The following is a 20,918-nucleotide window of genomic DNA, read 5'->3' as shown; positions in this document are numbered from 1 at the left end:
CAAAGCCAAAAGAATGTTATTTTATTAAGTTACAAAAGTCTTTGTATGGGCTCAAACAATCTGGTCGCATGTGGTATAATCGTCTCAGTGAATCATTATTGAAAGAGGGATATGCCAATGATTCTATTTGTCCGTGTATTTTTATAAAGAAAAATGGGAGAAATTTTGTAATAATAGCTGTCTATGTGGATGACTTGAATTTAATTGGAATCCCTGTAGAGGTCCAAGAAGCTATTGAATATTTGAAAAGGGAGTTTGAAATTAAAGATTTCGGGAAAACGAAATTTTGTCTTGGTCTACAAATTGAACATTTGGAAAATGGGATTTTGATACATCAATCTGCATATACCGAGAAGGTATTGAAACGATTTGTAATGGATAAAGCACATTCATTGAGTACTCCAATGGTCGTTAGAACTCTCGATCCTATTAAAGATCCTTTTAGACCAAAAGAGGAGAATGAGGAAGCACTTGGTCCTGAAATACCATATTTAAGTGCTATTGGTGCACTAATGTATCTGGCTAACAGTACTAGACCAGATATAGCGTTTGCTGTAAATTTATTAGCCAGATTTAGTGCAATGCCAACACAACGACATTGGAAAGGAATCAAACATATTTTTTGTTATCTCCAAGGATCCATTGATCTTGGTCTATTATATCCAAAAGGATCTCGACATGAATTGATTGGATATGCAGATGCTGGGTATCTTTCTGATCCGCATAAAGCCAAGTCTCAGACTGGCTATATGTTTACTTGTGGCGGTACAGTGGTATCTTGGAGATCCACTAAACAAACATTAACCGCCACATCTTCAAATCATGCAGAAATAATAGCAATTCATGAAGCCAGTAGAGAGTGTGTTTGACTAAGATCAATGATTCACCACATTCTACAGAATTGTGGTTTGAAATCTGAAAATGATAATCCTCCTACTATCTTGTACGAAGATAATGCAGCTTGTATAGCGCAACTAAAAGAAGGATATATCAAGGGAGATAGAACGAAACATATTTCACCAAAATTTTTCTTTACTCATGATCTCCAGAAAAATGGTGAGATAAATGTGCAGCAGATTCGATCAGACCAAAATTTAGCAGACTTGTTGACCAAGGCTTTACCGACCGCAACGTTCGAGAAATTAGTGAAGATCATCGGGATGCATCGGTTGCAAGATTTCAAATGATGTCCACATCAAAGGGAGCAATATTTCAAGTGATGTCCATAGGAAGGGAAGTATTTTTAATGCATGAATGACGTACTCTTTTTCCTTAACTAGGATTTTTATCCCGTTGGGTTTTTTCCTAGTAAGGTTTTAACGAGGCGTATTCAATGCAATTAAATGACACCTAAGGGAAAGTGTTATGACATATTATATATAGGTGTCATTAATTTATAATGCTTTGACTAATCTCTTGTAAAATTCCTATAAATATGGTTTTATAGGACAAATAAAGGTGATATATACAATTCTCTCTATTTGCATGTTTTTCTTCTCCTCTCCCTCGACTTTCTCTTTTTCTCTCTAAATTATATACACAGCTATACATATATATATTTATCTAAGTTATCTTTATATACATTATATACATACTTATATTTATATCATATTTGATATATTTCATAACAATTTTCACTTTATGCATCAATCCCCACTTATATATATAGGTAAGAATACATAATGCATACGAGACCTGCTACATAAAATATTTTTTAGTAAGTATATTAATTATTTTCATTTCTCAGGAAATTTAAAATACTACTACCACTTACTGTATTATTACATAAAAAGATTCTTTATAAAGGGAAGGGCAGAGATGTAATTTCGGAAAGTATTTATAAGAAATAGACGGCAACAGACAAACGAGATACCTCCTAATAAGCTTATTCCAGACCACGGTGCGCAAGGCTTTAGCGCCCGTTAATGAAATCAAACTACCATCGAATCATCGATATGTTTGCAGCAGGAGCAACAGCCAGAAAAGGAATCCCACCCGAAACCCAAAATCGTCAAAAACCATTAATGGTGAGAATCCACGGATTTGAAGTCCAAGAATTATCAAAATTTCACCCAATGAGGCAAAATCCGGTGGGGTTTTAACTTTTAAGAGGGGTGGGTGGGTGGTTCTGCCTGCCTGCATGGACGACATTCTGCAAAAGTCCCCTAATTTACTCGTCCGTTACTGACTGACTGACGTCATCGCCACCATTAGCATTAGCTAGCTGTTGCTGACTCACTCTGCTTTTCATATAATCGGGGCTGAGGAGGGGGAGGAGCTGCATTGTCTTGAGGAGAAGAGTTCAAAAAAAAATTAAGGGGATTCAGTTCAGTGGTGGTTTTCTCTGGAATTGCTTCGCCCTTTCTTTCTATATTTCAACAGGTGGATTCAGAGAATGGAGGTTTATACTCGTGATGAAGTTTACAATCCAAAATTCAGGAAAGTGTTTGAAGAGCATTTGGTGGCTGTTGCCAGCAAGTTTGTCAGGCCTCTTCCTTCATCCGCCCTCCAATTGAAAGAGCTTCTTGTGGTATATATATAAAAAAAAGTTTCACTTTGTTTTGATTAATAATGATCGTCGTGTTGGGTGTGCTTTATTGTATGTGTGTTGATTGAGAAAGTGATCACTTTGTTTTGAGCGTTTTGGAGAATTCTTGGATTTTGTGTACATGGATGGCTATTGTTTGCGCAAAGGATCCTTCAAAAATATGACCCTGTGAAATCTAAAATTTTTTTGAAGATGCGATTGTAGGCTCCTGTTTTAGGGACATTTTTCATATTTGATTAAAATCATTGCGTATTGGCATCTTTGGATGGTGTCTTGTATGTGTGTGGGGGTTCAGGTGTTCAAAGCACACGTCGTGTCTTGTATTCATTTTGGACTACATCATGTGGAGCAAAGGTTGGATTTGGTAGATGGCAGACAAATCAGCGGATTTGGTGTCTGATTTTTGGATCTTGGATGAGTTTTGTGGAATTGCTAGCCTAAGAATGTGTTTAATCATATGTGAACTGAGAAACAAGCATAAACTTAATGCTGGGAGATGTTTTCATTATGTTTTGGGGTTAAAATTTAAAAAATTAAACAAACAGATAAATAAAATGAATATAGATGTTTTCATTATGTTTTGGTGTTAAGATTTAAAAAATTAAACAAACAGACTAATAAAATGAATATGATGTGTGTTCGATGCTATTTGATATGAACTGTTTTGGTTTTGATCTCTCAGCAAGTGGAGGAGACGGTGAGATATGTATGGCAAGGTGCACCAGAGTCTACAAAGGAGATTCTTGCTCCAATAAAGGAATTGCTGCTGGTGGATGAATTGTTCCAGCATACAGATGCTCAGATCAAAATGATACACGCATCTATTATGAACGAGGTCTCCAAGATAGCTCTTCCTGAAGCCCCATACTCTGAAGATATAATGAAAGTAAGAAGTCTTTCAAACCACCATTGTAAAAACCTTACTCTTTAGATACTCGACTGACTATATTGTGGTTTGTGGTGACAGAAAATCTTCCAGTTATTCATGGTGGCATTGAAGGACCTTGCCTCCGGTGTAACTGAAACAACCGGACATCTTCTGAACAACAGTTCAAGAGCTCGGAGGATTCTTGATGTCATGGCAAGTTGTAAAACATGCCTGATATTGCTGGACATAGAATGCGATCAAATGGTCGTGGATATGTTCCAGCTTTTCTTCGACATTGTTAGGTATGTTTGCGATAAGTAGTCTTTGCTTTGACTTCCCTGAAATGTTCCGGTTTCATTTATTCTCTCATTACTCATCATATACCACTGATTTCCAAATACTATTATAGGTGTTGGAAGTATAAAATTAATGTGGTTATAACATCCACTTGATCTTACTTACTGTTGATATAATTTTTCAACAAAAATAAAGTAAAATTCAAAGATATAGAAAATATCCTTAAACTTGATTAATTAGTGCCTGAGATTAGGAATCTCTAAACACTGTATGGTACAGAAAATAAACTGGAAAATAAAAGACTGAAATTTAAAGTGGTGATCCCCAAATCTGACTTTGCTTTGTTGAAGTTGATTGAAGATGCCTTGCCAAATGATGATCCAAATCCTTAAATATTCTTTGAAGAAAATGTTCAGAACCGTCGCACTGTTTCACCAACCGTTCCCACCAGTTACAGAACTCAGAACTGCCTCTTTCATTGACACATGTCTTTAACCGCCTCGCCAACCGCATAACCCAACGACCGACCAACCGACCAATCTAGATACATAATTGGTCGCCAGATCAAAAGACTCACTGGTCGCCCCATCAAACGACCACTATTTGGTCTCTTCAATCGTCTGACCTATCAACAGACCTTTCTTCCCCCGACTTCCTTTTTCGACCGACCCCCATAGCAGCCAACCTTTGTATCAACCGACCCATTTATCCGACTGCGGATAATCCGACCTGCTTGCCCGACCGCGGACCATCTGACTTGCTTATCTGATTGAGAACCAACCGACTGAGAACCCACCGACTGACTCTGGATACCTTCTTATTATTATTATTATTATTATTATTATTATTATTATTTTTTGTGCGTAACAACATGCCTCCTCCTCAAGACTCTTAAGCATCATTTCTTATGATGTTTTAGGAGTTAGTAGGTTAGCATCCGAGGCTACGTCAGCCTCAGATCCGACCTCCATCCTTTGAGGCTACGTTGGAGCCGACCTCCATTTATCGCGGACTGGTGCTGGCCTGGACGTTGGTCGATCTTGCACTACCATTGTATTCAGACTTCCGTCCGACTTATTCCTCCTTTCGGCCACTGTTGTTCTGTCATTCTTTTGCTCGCCTGAAAAGTTATGGTCGGCGACCTGACCCGTGTCCGTCCATTCGGCGGGGTCCTCCTGACCTGTATCCGTCCATTCGGCGGGGTCCTCCTGACCTGTATCCGTCCATTCGGCGGGGTCCTCCTGACCTGTATCCGTCCAGGTTACGTAGTCCTCCCGATTTTTGTCCGTCCAGTCGACGTGGTCTTCCCGATCTGTATTCGTCCAGTCGGCGTGGTCCTCCCGACCTTTGTCCATCCAGTCGGTGTGGTTGTCCCGACTACGGTCCGTCCATTCGGTGTGGTCCTCCCGACCATGGTCCGTCCAGTCGGTGTGGTCTTCCCGACCATGGTCCGTCCAGGCGTCGTGATCCTGCCGACCTGTCTCCGTCCATTCGGTCGTCCCTGGTCGGGCCTGTCCTCCTGTTTGGTCCTGTCTCCAGTCTGTCTTCGATCAAACAACACTGGAGAATTCTTTGGCTAAGACCCGAGAATCTCTTCAGCAAACTACTGGAAGGTTGGGCGGTCTCCTTAGCACGAAGGCTCTAGTTGATGAATCCATTCAGAAAAAAGGAGGCAGAATTGCAGGAGCTAAGGAAAGAACAGTCCATCCTGGATAGTCAAATTGCCAATGAGCAGCGTCTGCTTGAGAGGTATACAAAGAACGAGGCTGAATTGGATCAAGAGCTGAAAACCCAAGCTCGATCTCAATTTATCAGAAGATATCAGATGGCTGCTAATACCAGAAGGCTATCCAGGGATGAGGTCAAATGGACAAATATAAAAACTGCCCTAGGGGCACTTTTGTAATACTTCCCTCTTTGTAATATAATTTGACTTAGTAATATATTTTTCCTTCTTCTCTCCAAACAAGGATCACCTTCCAATTTCCAACTTTTGAGGAACCGAAACAAACTCCTTCCTTAAAAGAACAATGTTTCTCACATATTAAGAAACACACCAAATTCCAAGGCATATTTTGAAAACCAAAACACTTGAAGTGTTAACAAACATGGCGAACGACCGACCTCATGTTCCATCAAGCAACTGGGAAGGTGTTCTTCAACCCTTCTTTGTAGGTAATCACCCTGTTGGTGGCCATGCAGAAGACTTGTTACATATACTCAAGCAACTAGACTTCAAATTCCGATTCTCCCAACGAGGTAGAAGAACCATTCATCGCGTCATCCGCCTAATGGAAAAAATCATTGAGGGGTATGAAACTCTTCGTGACATCCTTAGCCGCATTCCTGACCTCCATCATCACATGGAATTGATTGAACATCACGCAGCAACCATACTTCCAGACCTTGGTTGGGATAATATATTTTCCAATCAACGAAAAGTCTTTTCAAGATTGCGTACCATTGTTGACCGTGAATATCAAGCCATAACAGATATGCAAGCACGTACCAATCAAGATTTAGACGAAATGCAAAGCCAATGGGAGAGGTACCGACCAGATTTGGAAGATCTTATCGATGAAGAACCAGAACTAATATCCAATCATTGGGATGAAAATTCTGATCCAGAGGCAGAATACCTCCCACAAATACATGATGACTAACAGAAATGAACCTTAAAATAGGTTCGAACCCCATAAATGGGTTCTGGATAATATTTTGTTTCATGCAGTTTTGTTATCTGAAAAGGCAGGATAATACCTCTTCAGATATTTAGCATTAATACAATCATGTACTCTATTACCTTCATGATTTACAATAATGAAAGCGCCATTCCCAATATTTTTTTGAATAATGTATGGTCCTTCCCAATTCGGTTACCACTTTCCCAATTGGTCAGTTTTCTTATATGTAGGAAGAATGGTCTTCCAGACTAGGTCTCCCTTTTGGAATGTCCTGTAAAAAACTTTCTTTCCGTAATTCCTTGCTCTGATTTCACTCTGTTTCACACTTTGACCTATTGCATGGAGTCGGTTAACATCCAAATCCTCCAACTGTTGCAACATAAGCTGTTGGTATTCTTTTGTAAGATTACCATCAGTAAATTCTTTTCGGCCAGACGATACTCGGATTTCGGCTGGTAAAACAGCATCTTGGCCAAAAGTGAGTTGGTACGGTGAGAACCCTGTGGCCGTATTTCTGGTATTCCTGTGTGCCCATAAAGCCCGAGACAATAACAAATGCCACTTTCTTGGGTTCCCTTCAACCATCTTCTTTATAATCCCAATAATGATCTTATTTGCTGCTTCCGCTTGTCCATTGGCTTGGGGATAATAAGGTGACGAATGGTGTAATCGGACACCAAATTCTGCCAAGAAACTAGAGAACTTTTCCCCTGTGAAAACCAGGCCCTGGTCGGTTGTTATAGACTGAGGAATACCATATCTGTAAATAATTTGGTTCAAAACGAAGTCTATCACTTCTTTCTGATCTACATTTTTCAAAGCAACTGCTTCTACCCATTTGGTAAAGTAGTCAGTCGCGACCAATATGAAACAATGGTGTTTCGATGAAGCAGGATGTATCTTACCAATGATATCCATAGCCCATGATTTAAAAGGTCATGGTTTTACCAAAGATTGCAATTCGGTTACTGGCAAATGGTTTAAATTTCCATGTCTCTGACATTCCTGGCAGCCTTTGGCAAATTGTATGCAATCTTCAAAAATCTTTGGCCAGAAAAAACCCAAACGATGAATGGCCCACCTCATATTCAGACCTGCCCGATGAGCTCCACATATCCCACTATGTACTTCTGTCATTACCTCTAGAGCTTCTTTAGACCCCAAACATTTTAAAAGTAAACCTTCAAATGATCTCTTATACAAAATTCCATCTATCAATTGAAAACGTAAAGCCTTCAATCGTATCGCAATTGAAACATTCGCACCTGGATTTTGTAAATACATGATAAGTTCTGTTCTCCAATCGGTCACTGTTTCACTAGTATCTTTGTGTCCGACTGTAACTACGCCGTCGGGCTCCTGTCCGACAGTCTCTTGTCCGACCATTCGATCACATATTTGGTCTGTCTTTCCTTCTATGTCTGACTTGACCTCCGAACACATATCCTCCAGAATTCCTTTACAGGCCCTTTGAGCCAACTCATCAGCACGTTGGTTTTCTTTTCTTGGAATGAACTCAATTATTACTTCTGAGATTTTTGTCAGTAACCGACCCACAACGTCCCTGTATCTGCGAAGATGAGGGTAATTGCAAACATATTGATTGTTTACCTGATTGATTACTAGTTGAGAATCCCCTCTTATGATTACAGACTGGACCTTCCTGGCTATTAAAGCCTCCAAACCCAAAATTAAAGCTTCATATTCTGCCGAATTATAGGTCATGGCTTCCAATCGTAGTTGTAAGTTGATCTTTTGACCGTCAGGTCCTTGCAAAAAGACCCCTGCTCCTGATTTGTTTCCAGAGGTGGAACCATCAAAGAACATCAACCATGTTCTGGTACTTATATAAGGCACACATCCGACCTGTAGATTATTCAGATATGATGAACAACTGGGTGGTCGGACACTATCATAAAAGGAATATCCGACTTGTGAGAATTCTGCTAAGAAGTCGGCTACTGCTTGTCCCTTGATTGCCTTCAAAGAGGAATGTTGGAGATCAAAAGGAGCCAATTTGATGGCCCACTTCATGAGTCTGCCCTTGATAGTAGGTCTCTGTAAAATCAATTTGATGAGATCCACCTTTGATATGACCTCAATTCTTCTGGGCAGCAAATAATGCTCAAGTTTAGTGCAAGCGAAGACCAATGAATAACACATTTTTTCTGGCATAGTGTAATTCAGTTCTGGTCCTGTAAGGGTTTTACTGAGATAGTAAATTGCCCTTTCCTTCCCGTCATCACCATCCTGTGCCAATAAACAGCTAACCACTTCATGTGTATTTGCCAAATAAAGTTTGAGCGGCCGACCTTGTTTAGGAGGCATTAAGACTGGAGGGTGAACCAATGCTTGCTTGATGGCATCTAAAGCCGTCTGTTGATCTGGACCCCATTCAAAAGCATTTTTTTCAGCTTTTAACAATTTAGTAATTGGTCTGACCTTGCCAGCAGCATTAGAGATGAAACGCCTCAAATAATTCACCTTACCCAAAAGACTTTGGATTTCTTTAACCGTCTTGGGTGACCGACTGTCAAGAATGGCTTTAGCCTTATTAGCATCGATTTCAATTCCTCTCTCATGAACTAAAAATCCTAAAAAGCTCCCAGCTGATATTCCAAAAGCACACTTGGTTGGATTCATCTTCAACTTGTACTTCTTCATTCTTTCGAATGCCTCTTCTAGATTTCTCAAATGTTCGTTAAAACTGGAGGATTTGACAATAACATCATCAATATAAACTTCCATAGATTTGCCAATCAGATCATGAAAGATTGAATTCATGGCTCTTTGGTAAGTTGCCCCTGCATTCTTTAACCCGAATGGCATGACTGTCCATTCATAAATACCTAAAGCCCCTGGGCACCTGAATGCTGTCTTAGGAATGTCTTCTTCTGCCAGAAATATTTGGTTATAACCTGCATAACCATCCATCAAACTAAGGACTTTATGCCCTGCTGCTGCATCAATCAACATGTCGGCCATAGGCATCACATATTCGTCCTTAGAGGTAGCTAGATTCAAATCCCTGAAATCGATGCATATCCTGATCTTACCATTTTTCTTGACCACTGGTACAATGTTAGCCAGCCATTCCGCATAACGGCAAGGCCGAATGAAACCTACTTTGAGAAGTTTTTGGATTTCTTCCTTGATTTGAGGCATCAGATCCGGGCTCATTCGCCTTGGGGGTTGTTTATAAGGTTTGCAACCTTCCTTGATAGGCAATCGATGCTCTATTAGACTTCTTTTTAAACCAGGCATTTCTGAATAATCCCATGCTAAACAATCAATGTTGTTTCTAATAACTTCGAGCATCATTGTTTGTTGCTCTTCAGACAAATAACCACTTAGCCTGATCACTTTTGGAACCAATTCGGTTCCTAAATTGAACTCCAATAATGGGTCTTGTGATGAAGCTGTTGGTTCTGTTTTTTCTAATAAATCAGGCCAACGAAATTGTTCATCTTCTTGGAGGTGAACATCAAGAATCTCTTTACTATTTTCTGCTTTATGTAATAACTGCTTTAAATAGAACTTATTAATAAGAGAACTACATACTTCTAAACTTGTATCACCCATAACAGACAAATTATACGAGAATAGGTGTGGCTTTATCATGAGCCATACAATAAAGTTGTTCTTTTAATAGAACATCGAGTTCTGGCCAGTGAGTTTATAACCCTTGTTTGGGTATTCCCTGGCCATATATAACTGAGACATCGGAGCCAAATGACTGGAATAAAAAACTGACTCTTCAACTTGTTCTGATACATCGAATGGGTTGTCATTTGCTTCCATTTTGAAGACCTGATTTCCATCCCAGAACATTAATTGTTGATGCAGTGTTGATGGCACACATTGAGAGGCATGAATCCAGTCTCTCCCCAGCAAGAGAGAGTATGTAGTATCTGCATCCACAATAAAGAAAACAGTGGAGATCTTTTTTGGTCCGACTTCAATTGTGGCAACCATCATACCTTCGGGCTTGGTCGGCTGCCCTGTAAAGCTTGTCATTTCGAATTCCACAGGAGACAGATCATGAATTCCTTTCCCTAGCTTCTTGAGAGTCTTCAATGGCATAACATTAAAGACTGCTCCATTATCCACAAAAACCTTTGTGATTGGTTTCCCGCAAATGTCAGCATTAACATACAGAGGTTTCAAATGGGAGATCGCACCCTCTGGAATAGGAGGAAACACTATCGAAGGTGTCTCCGACTGAGACTCGGGATCTGAAGCCTTTGCCCACTCTGTTTCCTCCAATTCGTCATCTGCCAAGACTGCCCATAAAGGTTCGTCCGTAGGATCATCTACCAGACTCGCCCACATCGGTTCATCCTTCATCTGATTAATCTCTGTCATTCGACAAGGGATTCGTGGCCCTAGACGAGATTTAACAGATCTCGAATTTTCCTCTGCAGTTACAACTTCTTCCTTTGTCTTACTCTGAGATTGAATCGTCAAAGATTCTATACGGAATTCTTCAGGAGATGGATTGATGTTGATCCGTTCACAATGTTGGCATCTAAAACCTCTAATTATTTCATCTGATATTCCTTTACCTTTCCCCTGTCCCGACGAACTTCCTTTGGTATACTCCGAAACGCCTAATCCGTCGTTCGGTTGCTTTCTTGAACAGACCCGAATGGACCGATTTTTTGGAGATTGAATGGCTGCTCCCTGCTCGTTGGTTGTTTGTTCTGTTGAAAAGACTCTAATGGACTGATCTCCTGCCGAGTGGTCGGCTGCCTTTTGTTCGTCGGTTAGTTGTTTTGTTGAAGGAACTCGTTTCCCATACTTCGCAGCATACCTGCGTTTGGCATTACGAATCTGTGTACGATTCATACCTGGGAAACGAGGATCTATATCAACTGGTAAAGGCTTTTTATTTCGAGCCCAATTGTTTCCGACTGACCCTGTTTTTCTGGTCGGGTGGTCACGCACTAAAACCTTTTCTTTCACCTCCACATTAAAAGAACCGTCTGGATTGTCCCATTTTTCAGCGACTGGCTTTTCACAAACTTTGAGTCTTTCTTCCGGTCGGCCACTGTTTGGCTGACTTCCTCTTTTTGTTCCGGGGCTTGCCTGAGTTCGTTCCCCTGTTTGTCCACTATTGGCCGAATCTCTTTTTTCTGTTTCCGAACTTGGTAGTATGTCAACCATTGCCGTTGTTACTTTCGGAAACGGTTGCTGGTCTACACCTAAAGTGATGTACTTGAGCCGACCTGTCTTGATGGCTTTTTGAATTTCCTTCCTGAAATGAGTACACTGACTTGTATTGTGTGTGAAAGAATTATGCCACTTACAGTATGGTCTCCCTTTGATTTCTTCTTTAGTGGCCAATCTTTGCCCCTTTGGAATACGGATCTGGCCATCAGTCAACAGGATATCAAAGATTTCGTCAGCTTTCGAACTATCAAACGTCGGTTGATCCTTTCCTTCAGATCCTGGTACTGGCTTCAATTTGGGGCATACATAAGGTTTTCCAGAAAGGATTTCGGCTGCCATCTCTTCTGACTGATTAAAATCAAAGTCACATGTTTCTGTTCCCATACTCGCCATATGTTGGCCTCTATTACGCCTGTTATTCTAATCTTCTTCTCTGAACAAAGACTCTAAACGTCCAGCCTTAGATGCAAGACTTGCCAAATCCTCAACATCCAGTGCAGTGAGTGCCTTTCTTAAGCGAGTATGCATATTTCGGACCACTAAATTGGTCATCTCTTTCTCACTGATTACCGTAGGACATCGCCCTTTCATCAATCGCACCCTTTCTATAAACTGTGAAGCAGATTCTTCTGGATACTGTCTCAATTCTAGTAAATCAGTTAAAGAAACAATTGGTAAAGGATTGAAGAATCTGACATGAAATGCCATCTCCAGTCCTTCCCACGTCTGAATTTGTCCAGGAGGCAGACTTGCAAACCACGAAAACGCTGTTCTAGTAAGAGATAAACCAAACAGTTGCAACTTATAAAAAGGGTTATTACCAACTTCTCCCAATTGTACTGTGAACCGACCAACATGTTCTATGGTGGAAGATCCGTCCTCCCCTGAGAATGCATGAAAATCAGGTGGTCGATAATTCCTTGGGAGGGGGTGTTCATTAATGATCCTTTCTGGGAAAGGTCTCTGATATGCAGGGCGGTTAGCCATCTGAGGAGTTAGCCCAAACTGATCCCTTAATATATGTGCAATCTCATCTGGATCTACATGAAAGCGTTGATGATCAGGAACATGGAAAGGATCCTGCACAGGAATATGAATAGGATCATGTATATGTCCTCCAGGCCTGTCCTCCCTTGTATTGTTCGGCTGCGGACTGGAAACCCTTGGTCCCAGCGGAACAGTGTTGGGAAAAGTCAGAGGAGATTTTCCCCTATCCGTTCGGTTGGGATTTGTGGCACTTGGAAATGCACTATCCACGAATGATGGCCCTGCGAAATTTGCCTGTAGTCTAGATGGTGATACTCCTGGTGGAGTTTGAGTGGGTTGAAGACTAACCCTTGACAGTGCTTGATCTAACATGTTCTGCATCAGATTCTGTTGCTCACGCAACATGTTTAACCAAAGTTTGCTGGTTATTCATTTGTTGAACATAAGACCTCCAATCAGTTGGTGGTTGTGGGATTTCCCCAGCATTTGGCACAATAGGTGGTGGAACGGATTCTCCCACCGGTGCCGAAGATGATTGAGGTTGTGAACCTGCCATATGGACCCTTCCGATGATACGGCCGGATCTAAGATGTATGAAATTATCGCCGGAATTGGAATGAGCAATTTTGTCTTGCTCCCACTGTGGTCGCCAATTTGTTGATGTAATTTTTCAACAAAAATAAAGTAAAATTCAAAGATATAGAAAATATCCTTAAACTTGATTAATTAGTGCCTGAGATTAGGAATCTCTAAACACTGTATGGTACAGAAAATAAACTGGAAAATAAAAGACTGAAATTTAAAGTGGTGATCCCCAAATCTGACTTTGCTTTGTTGAAGTTGATTGAAGATGCCTTGCCAAATGATGATCCAAATCCTTAAATATTCTTTGAAGAAAACGTTCAGAACCGTCGCACTGTTTCACCAACCGTTCCCACCAGTTACAGAACTCAGAACTGCCTCTTTCATTGACACATGTCTTTAACCGCCTCGCCAACCGCATAACCTAACGACCGACCAACCGACCAATCTAGATACATAATTGGTCGCCAGATCAAAAGACTCACTGGTCGCCCCATCAAACGACCACTATTTGGTCTCTTCAATCGTCTGACCTATCAACAGACCTTTCTTCGCCCGACTTCCTTTTTCGACCGACCCCCATAGCAGCCAACCTTTGTATCAACCGACCCATTTATCCGACTGCGGATAATCCGACCTGCTTGCCCGACCGCGGACCATCTGACTTGCTTATCTGATTGAGAACCAACCGACTGAGAACCCACCGACTGACTCTGGATACCTTATTATTATTATTATTATTATTATTATTATTTTTTGTGCGTAACACTTACTAATTTGGGTTTTGTGATGTTGAAGGCCGGATCATCCTTCCGATGTATTTGAAAACATGGCAACGGTCATGTCAGTGATGATCAATGAAGCTGATTATATCCTGGCAGATTGTGTAAAGATCCTGCTATCAAGTATCAAACTTGATAATAAGGTGATGAAACTCTCCTCAATCTTTTATTCTGTTTCACTGGTTTTTCTTTTTCAAATATTTTGCGTTTTTGCTTTCCTTTCATTTTACAATGTAAAATAATATATATATCTTCGGCTGCAGTACGCTTCACCCAGGGCTTGGGAGCTAGGGAAAACTGTGGTAGAAAAGTGTGCCACCAAACTCCAGCCTCATGTCAGAGAGGCTGTGAAAATGCTTAACTTGGAGGTTAAAGCTTATGCAGGCATAGTTTCTTCCCTCTGCCAAGATATGTCTGATGGTGAAAAATCGGTTCGTTCTCGTACATGAATCTTATGAAATTAGAATTTGCTTTATCTTGTTTTGGCATTGTTTCCAAGTCAATCTTAGAAATCAATATCTTGAATAATTTGACATATCAAATTGCATGAGAGTCATCATATGTTTATGGGAGATGAAAAGATTGGTTGTAGCTATTCATAAGCTATTATCTTCTTTGAAAAATACATACATATATATATATATGCATACTTAATGTCAAAAAATTCTACTAATTTTATTTGGAAGTGTAATTATAGTGTTTACTTATAATATTATTGCTTTTGTGTTAGACATATGTAATTGTGCACCGTAAGAATTTGTTTCTGTGCATGAATACATTAGATGGGAGTAGCTATGTTCGTATATGTAGGAAGTAATATTATCTTCGAAAAGAAGTTTTTTAAGACATTGGATCTCTGTTCACATACCATTGATGAGATATGTTATGATGAGTTATTATTATTTAATGTTGTTACTTCACATATGCGTGTCTGATGTCCATTTTAGTTTGGATATAGACACTATGGGAAAACTGATTGCGTGGTGTCAATATTATTTTAAAAAGAATCGAACCATCACTACAAAAAAAATTATTTTTGTAACAAAATTTTTTTGTCTCTAAATCTACTTTTTTCGTTACTAATGACATTAGAGATGAAAATAGGAATGGAATTAACGAAATTCCCTTACAAATATACTATTTTTTTTGTAGTGCATGTATCTGAAATCTGTATGCATTTGTTAACTTTTATGAATTAATTAGTCATTGTGTTGTAATTTCTTACACAGTTAATCCATCTTATCCCTTGTAGCAACCACCCCCTTAATGTACTAATTTAAAAATAATAGTTGTCTATTATAACCAATAAACCCATATATCTTAATTGAAGTTCTACTAGGATATGTTTTTCTACATGGAAACAATATATAAATGATTCAATCAAGAGCATTATTTAGATTTGAGAGAAGCATCGAAGCTATTGATCGAATCAAATTGTTGGCTTCTACCATTTCATCTCCGACATGTTGTCTAAGACTAGAGTAGACAAGGTTTGCACAGGAATATTAAGAACATATGCTTCCTTGCTTTATCAAACCAAGTTAATTTCCCATGAATTAAACCAAGTGTGGGTATTATGTGGTAATAATTTTAAAATCACCAAGTTCACAATTATCACCTGTTTTCAATGTGGGTATTGATGGAAAAAATATGGTCAAGTCTCTGAGATGACGGATAATACAAAGATGGAATCCATTATCTTTCAATGGTGGTTTGGATGTGATGGTTTTTCAGAGGAAAGATTGTACTTTCATAAGGAATCTGTTGGGTTGCATAGTAGAAATATTAAAACAAACAAACAAAACGAAACACTTAAAATAAAAAAATTTGTAGAATTATTATGAAATTACTTTATGGAGATGAATACTTTTGAAAAATTTGTTCTTTGAGGGGATTAACATCTTCATGTTGTCTAGAAGACAACTGATTTTTCTTTTTATTCTATTCATTATACATATTACAAGTTGAGGGTCATGTCTAGGATTTGCTCAATATTTTCTAGAATTTTGTCAATCATCTAAATACTAGTGATCATTTCTATAGTGAGCCATTTCCCCCAAGAAAAATAAATCAATTAAATGGGGTTTATGTAGTGGAAATTTTAAAATGGGTAAGATTACAATATAATTTATATATTGATTTGGGGAACAAATAACAATGTAGACCTATGATACATCATTCCAAAAGATATCCATTATTTACTACCTTTCAATTCACCTACAACAGGCATTCATACTTGTTTCCTCATTATCTTTAAAGGATGTTTATTGTCATTGAGTGAAACCCGTTCTCAAAACTATTCTAAATGATGTCCTTCGATTGTGAGAGAAAATTTTCACAAATGACCTTTTGTATCTAATAATCGGTCATCATTGATGGAGATGGATACTTTCAGGATTTAGATTTTTTATTTTAAGAAGATAAACATTGCGATGTTATCTACAGAACAATCTATTTCGTCATTTATTGTAATTATTGCATATTGCTGAAAACTTTTAAGAATAATTAGAGACAATATCAAAGATTTGCTAAACATTTTCTACTATAATCTAAAACTAAATGTGCCTTTGTACACTGAGCCAATTTCCCAAGAAGAAAATCAATCAAGTGGTGTTTATGTCATGGTACCTGGTAAGTTTTAAAATGAGCACCATATAATTGTCATTTGATTTTTGAATGAAGGAACTCGTAAACTAAACATAGTGGATTGTTAGAACCAAATAAAAGTAATAAGATAATCAAACGATACCAATCATTTGCCTAAGGAACAATCAAACAGAATCAACTGTTTGCCCAAAAGTCACCAGGCTCCTATATTCCCAATATCAATAATAATGTTCTCCAAACCTTAGATAGTCTCTTTAAATACTAATAGTAAACCCTGCTTACTAAAAATAAAATATACCACTTAATAACTAAGAGCAAGCCCAAGTCAAATTATAATATGTTAATAGAAAATCAAATAAAGTCGTTGATATACAAGCAACGGCCGATACTCCACCTTCTATTTAATCTTAATTTTATGTTCCTTTCGATCTTGCTCCTTATCCGGGCAATTGGCATGCATGCCATTGCCATTCTGTGGCAATTGATGCTCACTAGCACTGACTTCCTAAAAGTATTTCAGAATAGATTGTTCATGCTTATAGCTTCACCTCATCGTTCAGTGCAATGAAAGAATCGATTTTCTTATCCATGCTATTGCCAAGCCATATCACCACAATTTTTTCTAAGAGAATATTTGATCTATACTTTTAAGATTTCCAAAGCCAAAGCATTAATGAATGATGTAAAATTTGATATCATTTATGTTTGCAACTCAATATTCGTATGTAATATCAGACAATCTATAAGTATCATGTGTTTTTTGTATAAATGTTAGTCTATGCTATTTGCATAGTGGTGACGAACAACAATTCTTAAGTATCCTTTTCAGGAAAGTAATTTTGAACATTACTTCTTTTATCTTAATCCATAAAGGCAAATACATATACATACCTATGTATATGTTACTTTAAAATCGTAAAATAGAAATACATTTGAAGATGTTATGACCAGAACCAAACACAACTAAATTTGCGAACCCTCACGAAAAGATATAAAAATGAAAGGACACACACAGGGCTCACAAATAAGATACTCGTTGGAGATGGTTTCCGGATAAAACCACCAAGGATACTGTCACTCACAAAGAGGACACTTTCCCTCCCTCTGTATATGGTTTCTACATTTTCAACTCCTCACTCCCTCTCAACCCTGTACACTAATCCCGAGTTCCAAATTCTATATAGTTAACAAATGAATGGATAGGAATATAAGATGGAAAGTCTAAGAATTAGATTGGGCCGTAGTCGAATGGGCCAATTTTTAATAATCGAGGAATAAAATTTTGTATGAAAGCTAAAACTCATGCATGCCCTCATAATTTATTTGATTCACTTCACAGTTCCATTTTGCATTTTAGAAAATGGACATGGGAAATATTATATAAGGTTAGTTTTCTAAACTACAGGTACAACCTCCAAAAAAATAATAATAATAATACACATTTTCCAATTAATATTACCAAAATATACACACAATATATATAACAGGGCTGCGGATCCTGTGTTGATCCAGCCAAGTAAACATGGTGCTGATTTGACCAGATCGGCATATGTCGTACAATACCAGCATATATTTATACATAATACAACATATGCTGAGTTATAATATAATATATGATGAATTAGAATATAACATATATTGTATTATAAATATGTTGAGATATGTAAAAATAAATGTTGATTACCTATATAGTATTTGTTTATCCCGTCAAATCAGCACCATACTGACTTGATCGGATCAGCAGCTAATCCATGCCCATATAATATACATAATCTACCCACTAACAAAAAGTTAACACTGAACAAACACACTCTACGTCTGAAGTGCATCGAACAGAACTTTAAGATGAAAGTACCATAATGAAACATGGTTTTAATGCCATGATATTTTTGAAATCTCCTCAACTGAAATTTTAAGCAGATGTACTCATGTTTTCCTATCAACAATAAACATGCAATTTCATAATGTATTGATTTAAATAGATTATGTTGTTCAGTCAAACCCATACGTATTAGGGTGCCTGCAAATTGAGCTTTTTTTGAGTTTCACATATCAAAGCTTGACTTGAGCATGTGAATTTGGAACACAAGTTCGGATCAACTCCTTTCTTTTGGATACTGATTGGCTCCATGAGCAGTTTATTACAGATGAGCAAACTTTAATTATATTTGTATGGCATTTTAAGGTAAGAGTTGAAATTATTATTTCCAATTCCCTATGTATAGTTCCTCAAGCCAATAATCTTGTAGATTGATTGACTTGAGCTCACACTTGGCAAATTCTTGTTAAGCCAAGCTTAGACATTGTTTCTCTTGACTAATTAAACTCTAACATAGGGCTTTTATTTTGTTTAGTCTAAAACTCAATTATGGTTGTTTGAAACCTTGAAACTTTCGGTGATCAGGAATTTCGCTCAAAGAGAAAAAAGAGAAAATCTGTGCCATCCAACACAAGAGAGAGGAATTCAGGTAGTGCTGGCCGCAGTGCAGCCATTAGTGGCGGTGAGCCTGAGCGGGAAGATGAACAATTGCTGCACCTGAGTCGTGGGAGGGATGATGCTGTGAATAAGGTAACCAATATATATATATATATATTTAACACATCTTGTGCTTTCTTAAATGTATCCTTCTATATTATATTCACCTGTTTGCAACAATAATTACAGACGGAACAACCTTCTCATTCCGAGCCTGCAAGAGATGATCAGCCTCGGAGTTTGAATCCTAAAAACGAAAAAGTATAATTATGGTTTCCTTATAAACTAATAACCGAAATATACTTTGTGAGGCAAAGTCTAATCATTGTCTTGTAATATTCACTTCATTCCAGAATTTTGAAGGGGTGCGTGTGGAGGATTATGGGAAGGAATTAATTAATGCAAGAATTATGGTTTGGTGGCCGTTGGACAGAACGTAAGTTCAAGAAATGCATTGTATTAATTTAGTGTGCTTTATTTTCCATCAAATCAAGTAGAATCAATCCTCTTGTATTTTGTTGAATTGCGCATTTTTGTAGATTAGTACAACCACTAAAGGGCTTGTTGGTCAGATTCTGTTAGATACGCCTTTGTGTTGGATCTGTGGTTTATAGTATTTTTATTGTTCTACTTATAATCAAGCTTCTTTTGGTATAATTTGGTTACAATGAATTCTGAATTGTGTTTTTGTTTCTTCTTTCCTCAACTATCAGGAGTTGTTTCTCATCCTAGCTTGTACTTAAACACCATTATGAAAGCCAGAATGGATGTGAATTGCATGCATAGTTTGTGCAAATTTGGAACCAATGTCTCATTCAAAACTGTGTGTGCCTGCAGGTTTTACACCGGCACTGTCGTGTCGTATGATCCTGAACAGAAAAAGCACATGGTAAGTAATAATGCTCTTCCAAGGTTGTCCTACTTCTGTGTCGTCTTTCCCTGTGTGTTTTCATTTCCATATAATCCTAATTTTCCATAACTGCTGGAGATTTTGCGCTGCGCCAAAGTTCATAGTTCACCTGCCTGTCCTGACTGGTTTCTTTGATTTATTCTAGGTTCTCTACGATGATGACGATGAGGAGACGCTGGACCTAAAGAATGAAAGATGGGAATTCTTTAAAGAAAGACATTAAGCATTTTCTTGGCATCCTAAAGCTTTCTGGGAACTGCGTCCATTTTAGACGCAACAGGCTCCAGCCAACAACGCCCATGCCCCATCCTCTTGGGAACAGCCTACTAAGTAAAAAACCATGAACCTGAGCATATCTTTTCGGCATTCTTTTCTAGATAAAGATTTACATTAGCAATGTACCTCCATAGACTAAATAAAATCAATGCTTTGTGTAAGGAGCAGGATGCAGAAAACAGCAAGCAGGCAGAGAGGATGGCTGGCTGTTGGGAAGATCTTAATCACCCATAAGGCTGGGTTGGGTTCGATCTTGTCAGCAGGATTCCAATGCTGTCTTTTACTGCTTTGTGATGAACAACGTCTTGGCTGACTGCACAGTGACTCCGGCCACGAGATGAATAGTACTTATCCTAACATTATACTTTGCCAAACAAGTGGTTGGTGAGGTTCATTTTAATTCCTCACACAGCCTGTGCATAATTTTTTACAGAACTAACATTAGAACAGAGGCTCAGGCTTTATATACATGCACAAATGTATGTGTATGTATGTATGTGTGTAAATATGCGTTGGAAGAGAAGTCTCTGCCTAAGACATTTTGCTCGTTTGTTCTGCTCCGAAAAGACTAAAATTATAGATAATTATAGTCTTAATTTGAAGTAAATTAATTAAATAATTCAAATATTTTTTATTATAATATGTTGATAAGAATGTAAGAAAAATAAAATAATAAAAATAAAATCTTAATTTGGGATGATAGATGTTTTGGATTTGGAGCACTAATAG

The 20,918-nt window shown here is 38.2% G+C and overlaps 1 protein-coding gene and 1 long non-coding RNA gene across 2 annotated transcripts; both read left to right on the top strand.

The window, feature by feature from the left end:
• The first annotated feature begins 13,952 nt into the window (after positions 1-13,952).
• Positions 13,953-19,186, top strand: LOC127262891 (sister chromatid cohesion protein PDS5 homolog D-like). Its single transcript, XM_051291754.1, has 3 exons — positions 13,953-14,063; positions 14,184-14,351; positions 18,932-19,186. The coding sequence occupies exons 1-3, from the start codon at positions 13,968-13,970 to the stop codon at positions 19,184-19,186; spliced, it is 519 nt and encodes a 172-aa protein (XP_051147711.1). The 5' UTR covers positions 13,953-13,967.
• Positions 19,187-19,190: 4 nt separating this feature from the next.
• On the top strand, positions 19,191-20,217 carry LOC127263120 (uncharacterized). The gene is made up of 4 exons (XR_007841369.1): positions 19,191-19,264; positions 19,357-19,439; positions 19,841-19,892; positions 20,059-20,217. It is a non-coding gene; the product is annotated as an uncharacterized LOC127263120 (long non-coding RNA).
• Positions 20,218-20,918: the final 701 nt, after the last annotated feature.

This window comes from Andrographis paniculata, unplaced genomic scaffold (assembly GCF_009805555.1).
Source record: "Andrographis paniculata isolate CXL003 unplaced genomic scaffold, ASM980555v1 Contig66END, whole genome shotgun sequence".
NCBI lineage: Eukaryota > Viridiplantae > Streptophyta > Magnoliopsida > Lamiales > Acanthaceae > Andrographis > Andrographis paniculata.
This window is presented reverse-complemented; position numbering and strand designations above follow the sequence as displayed.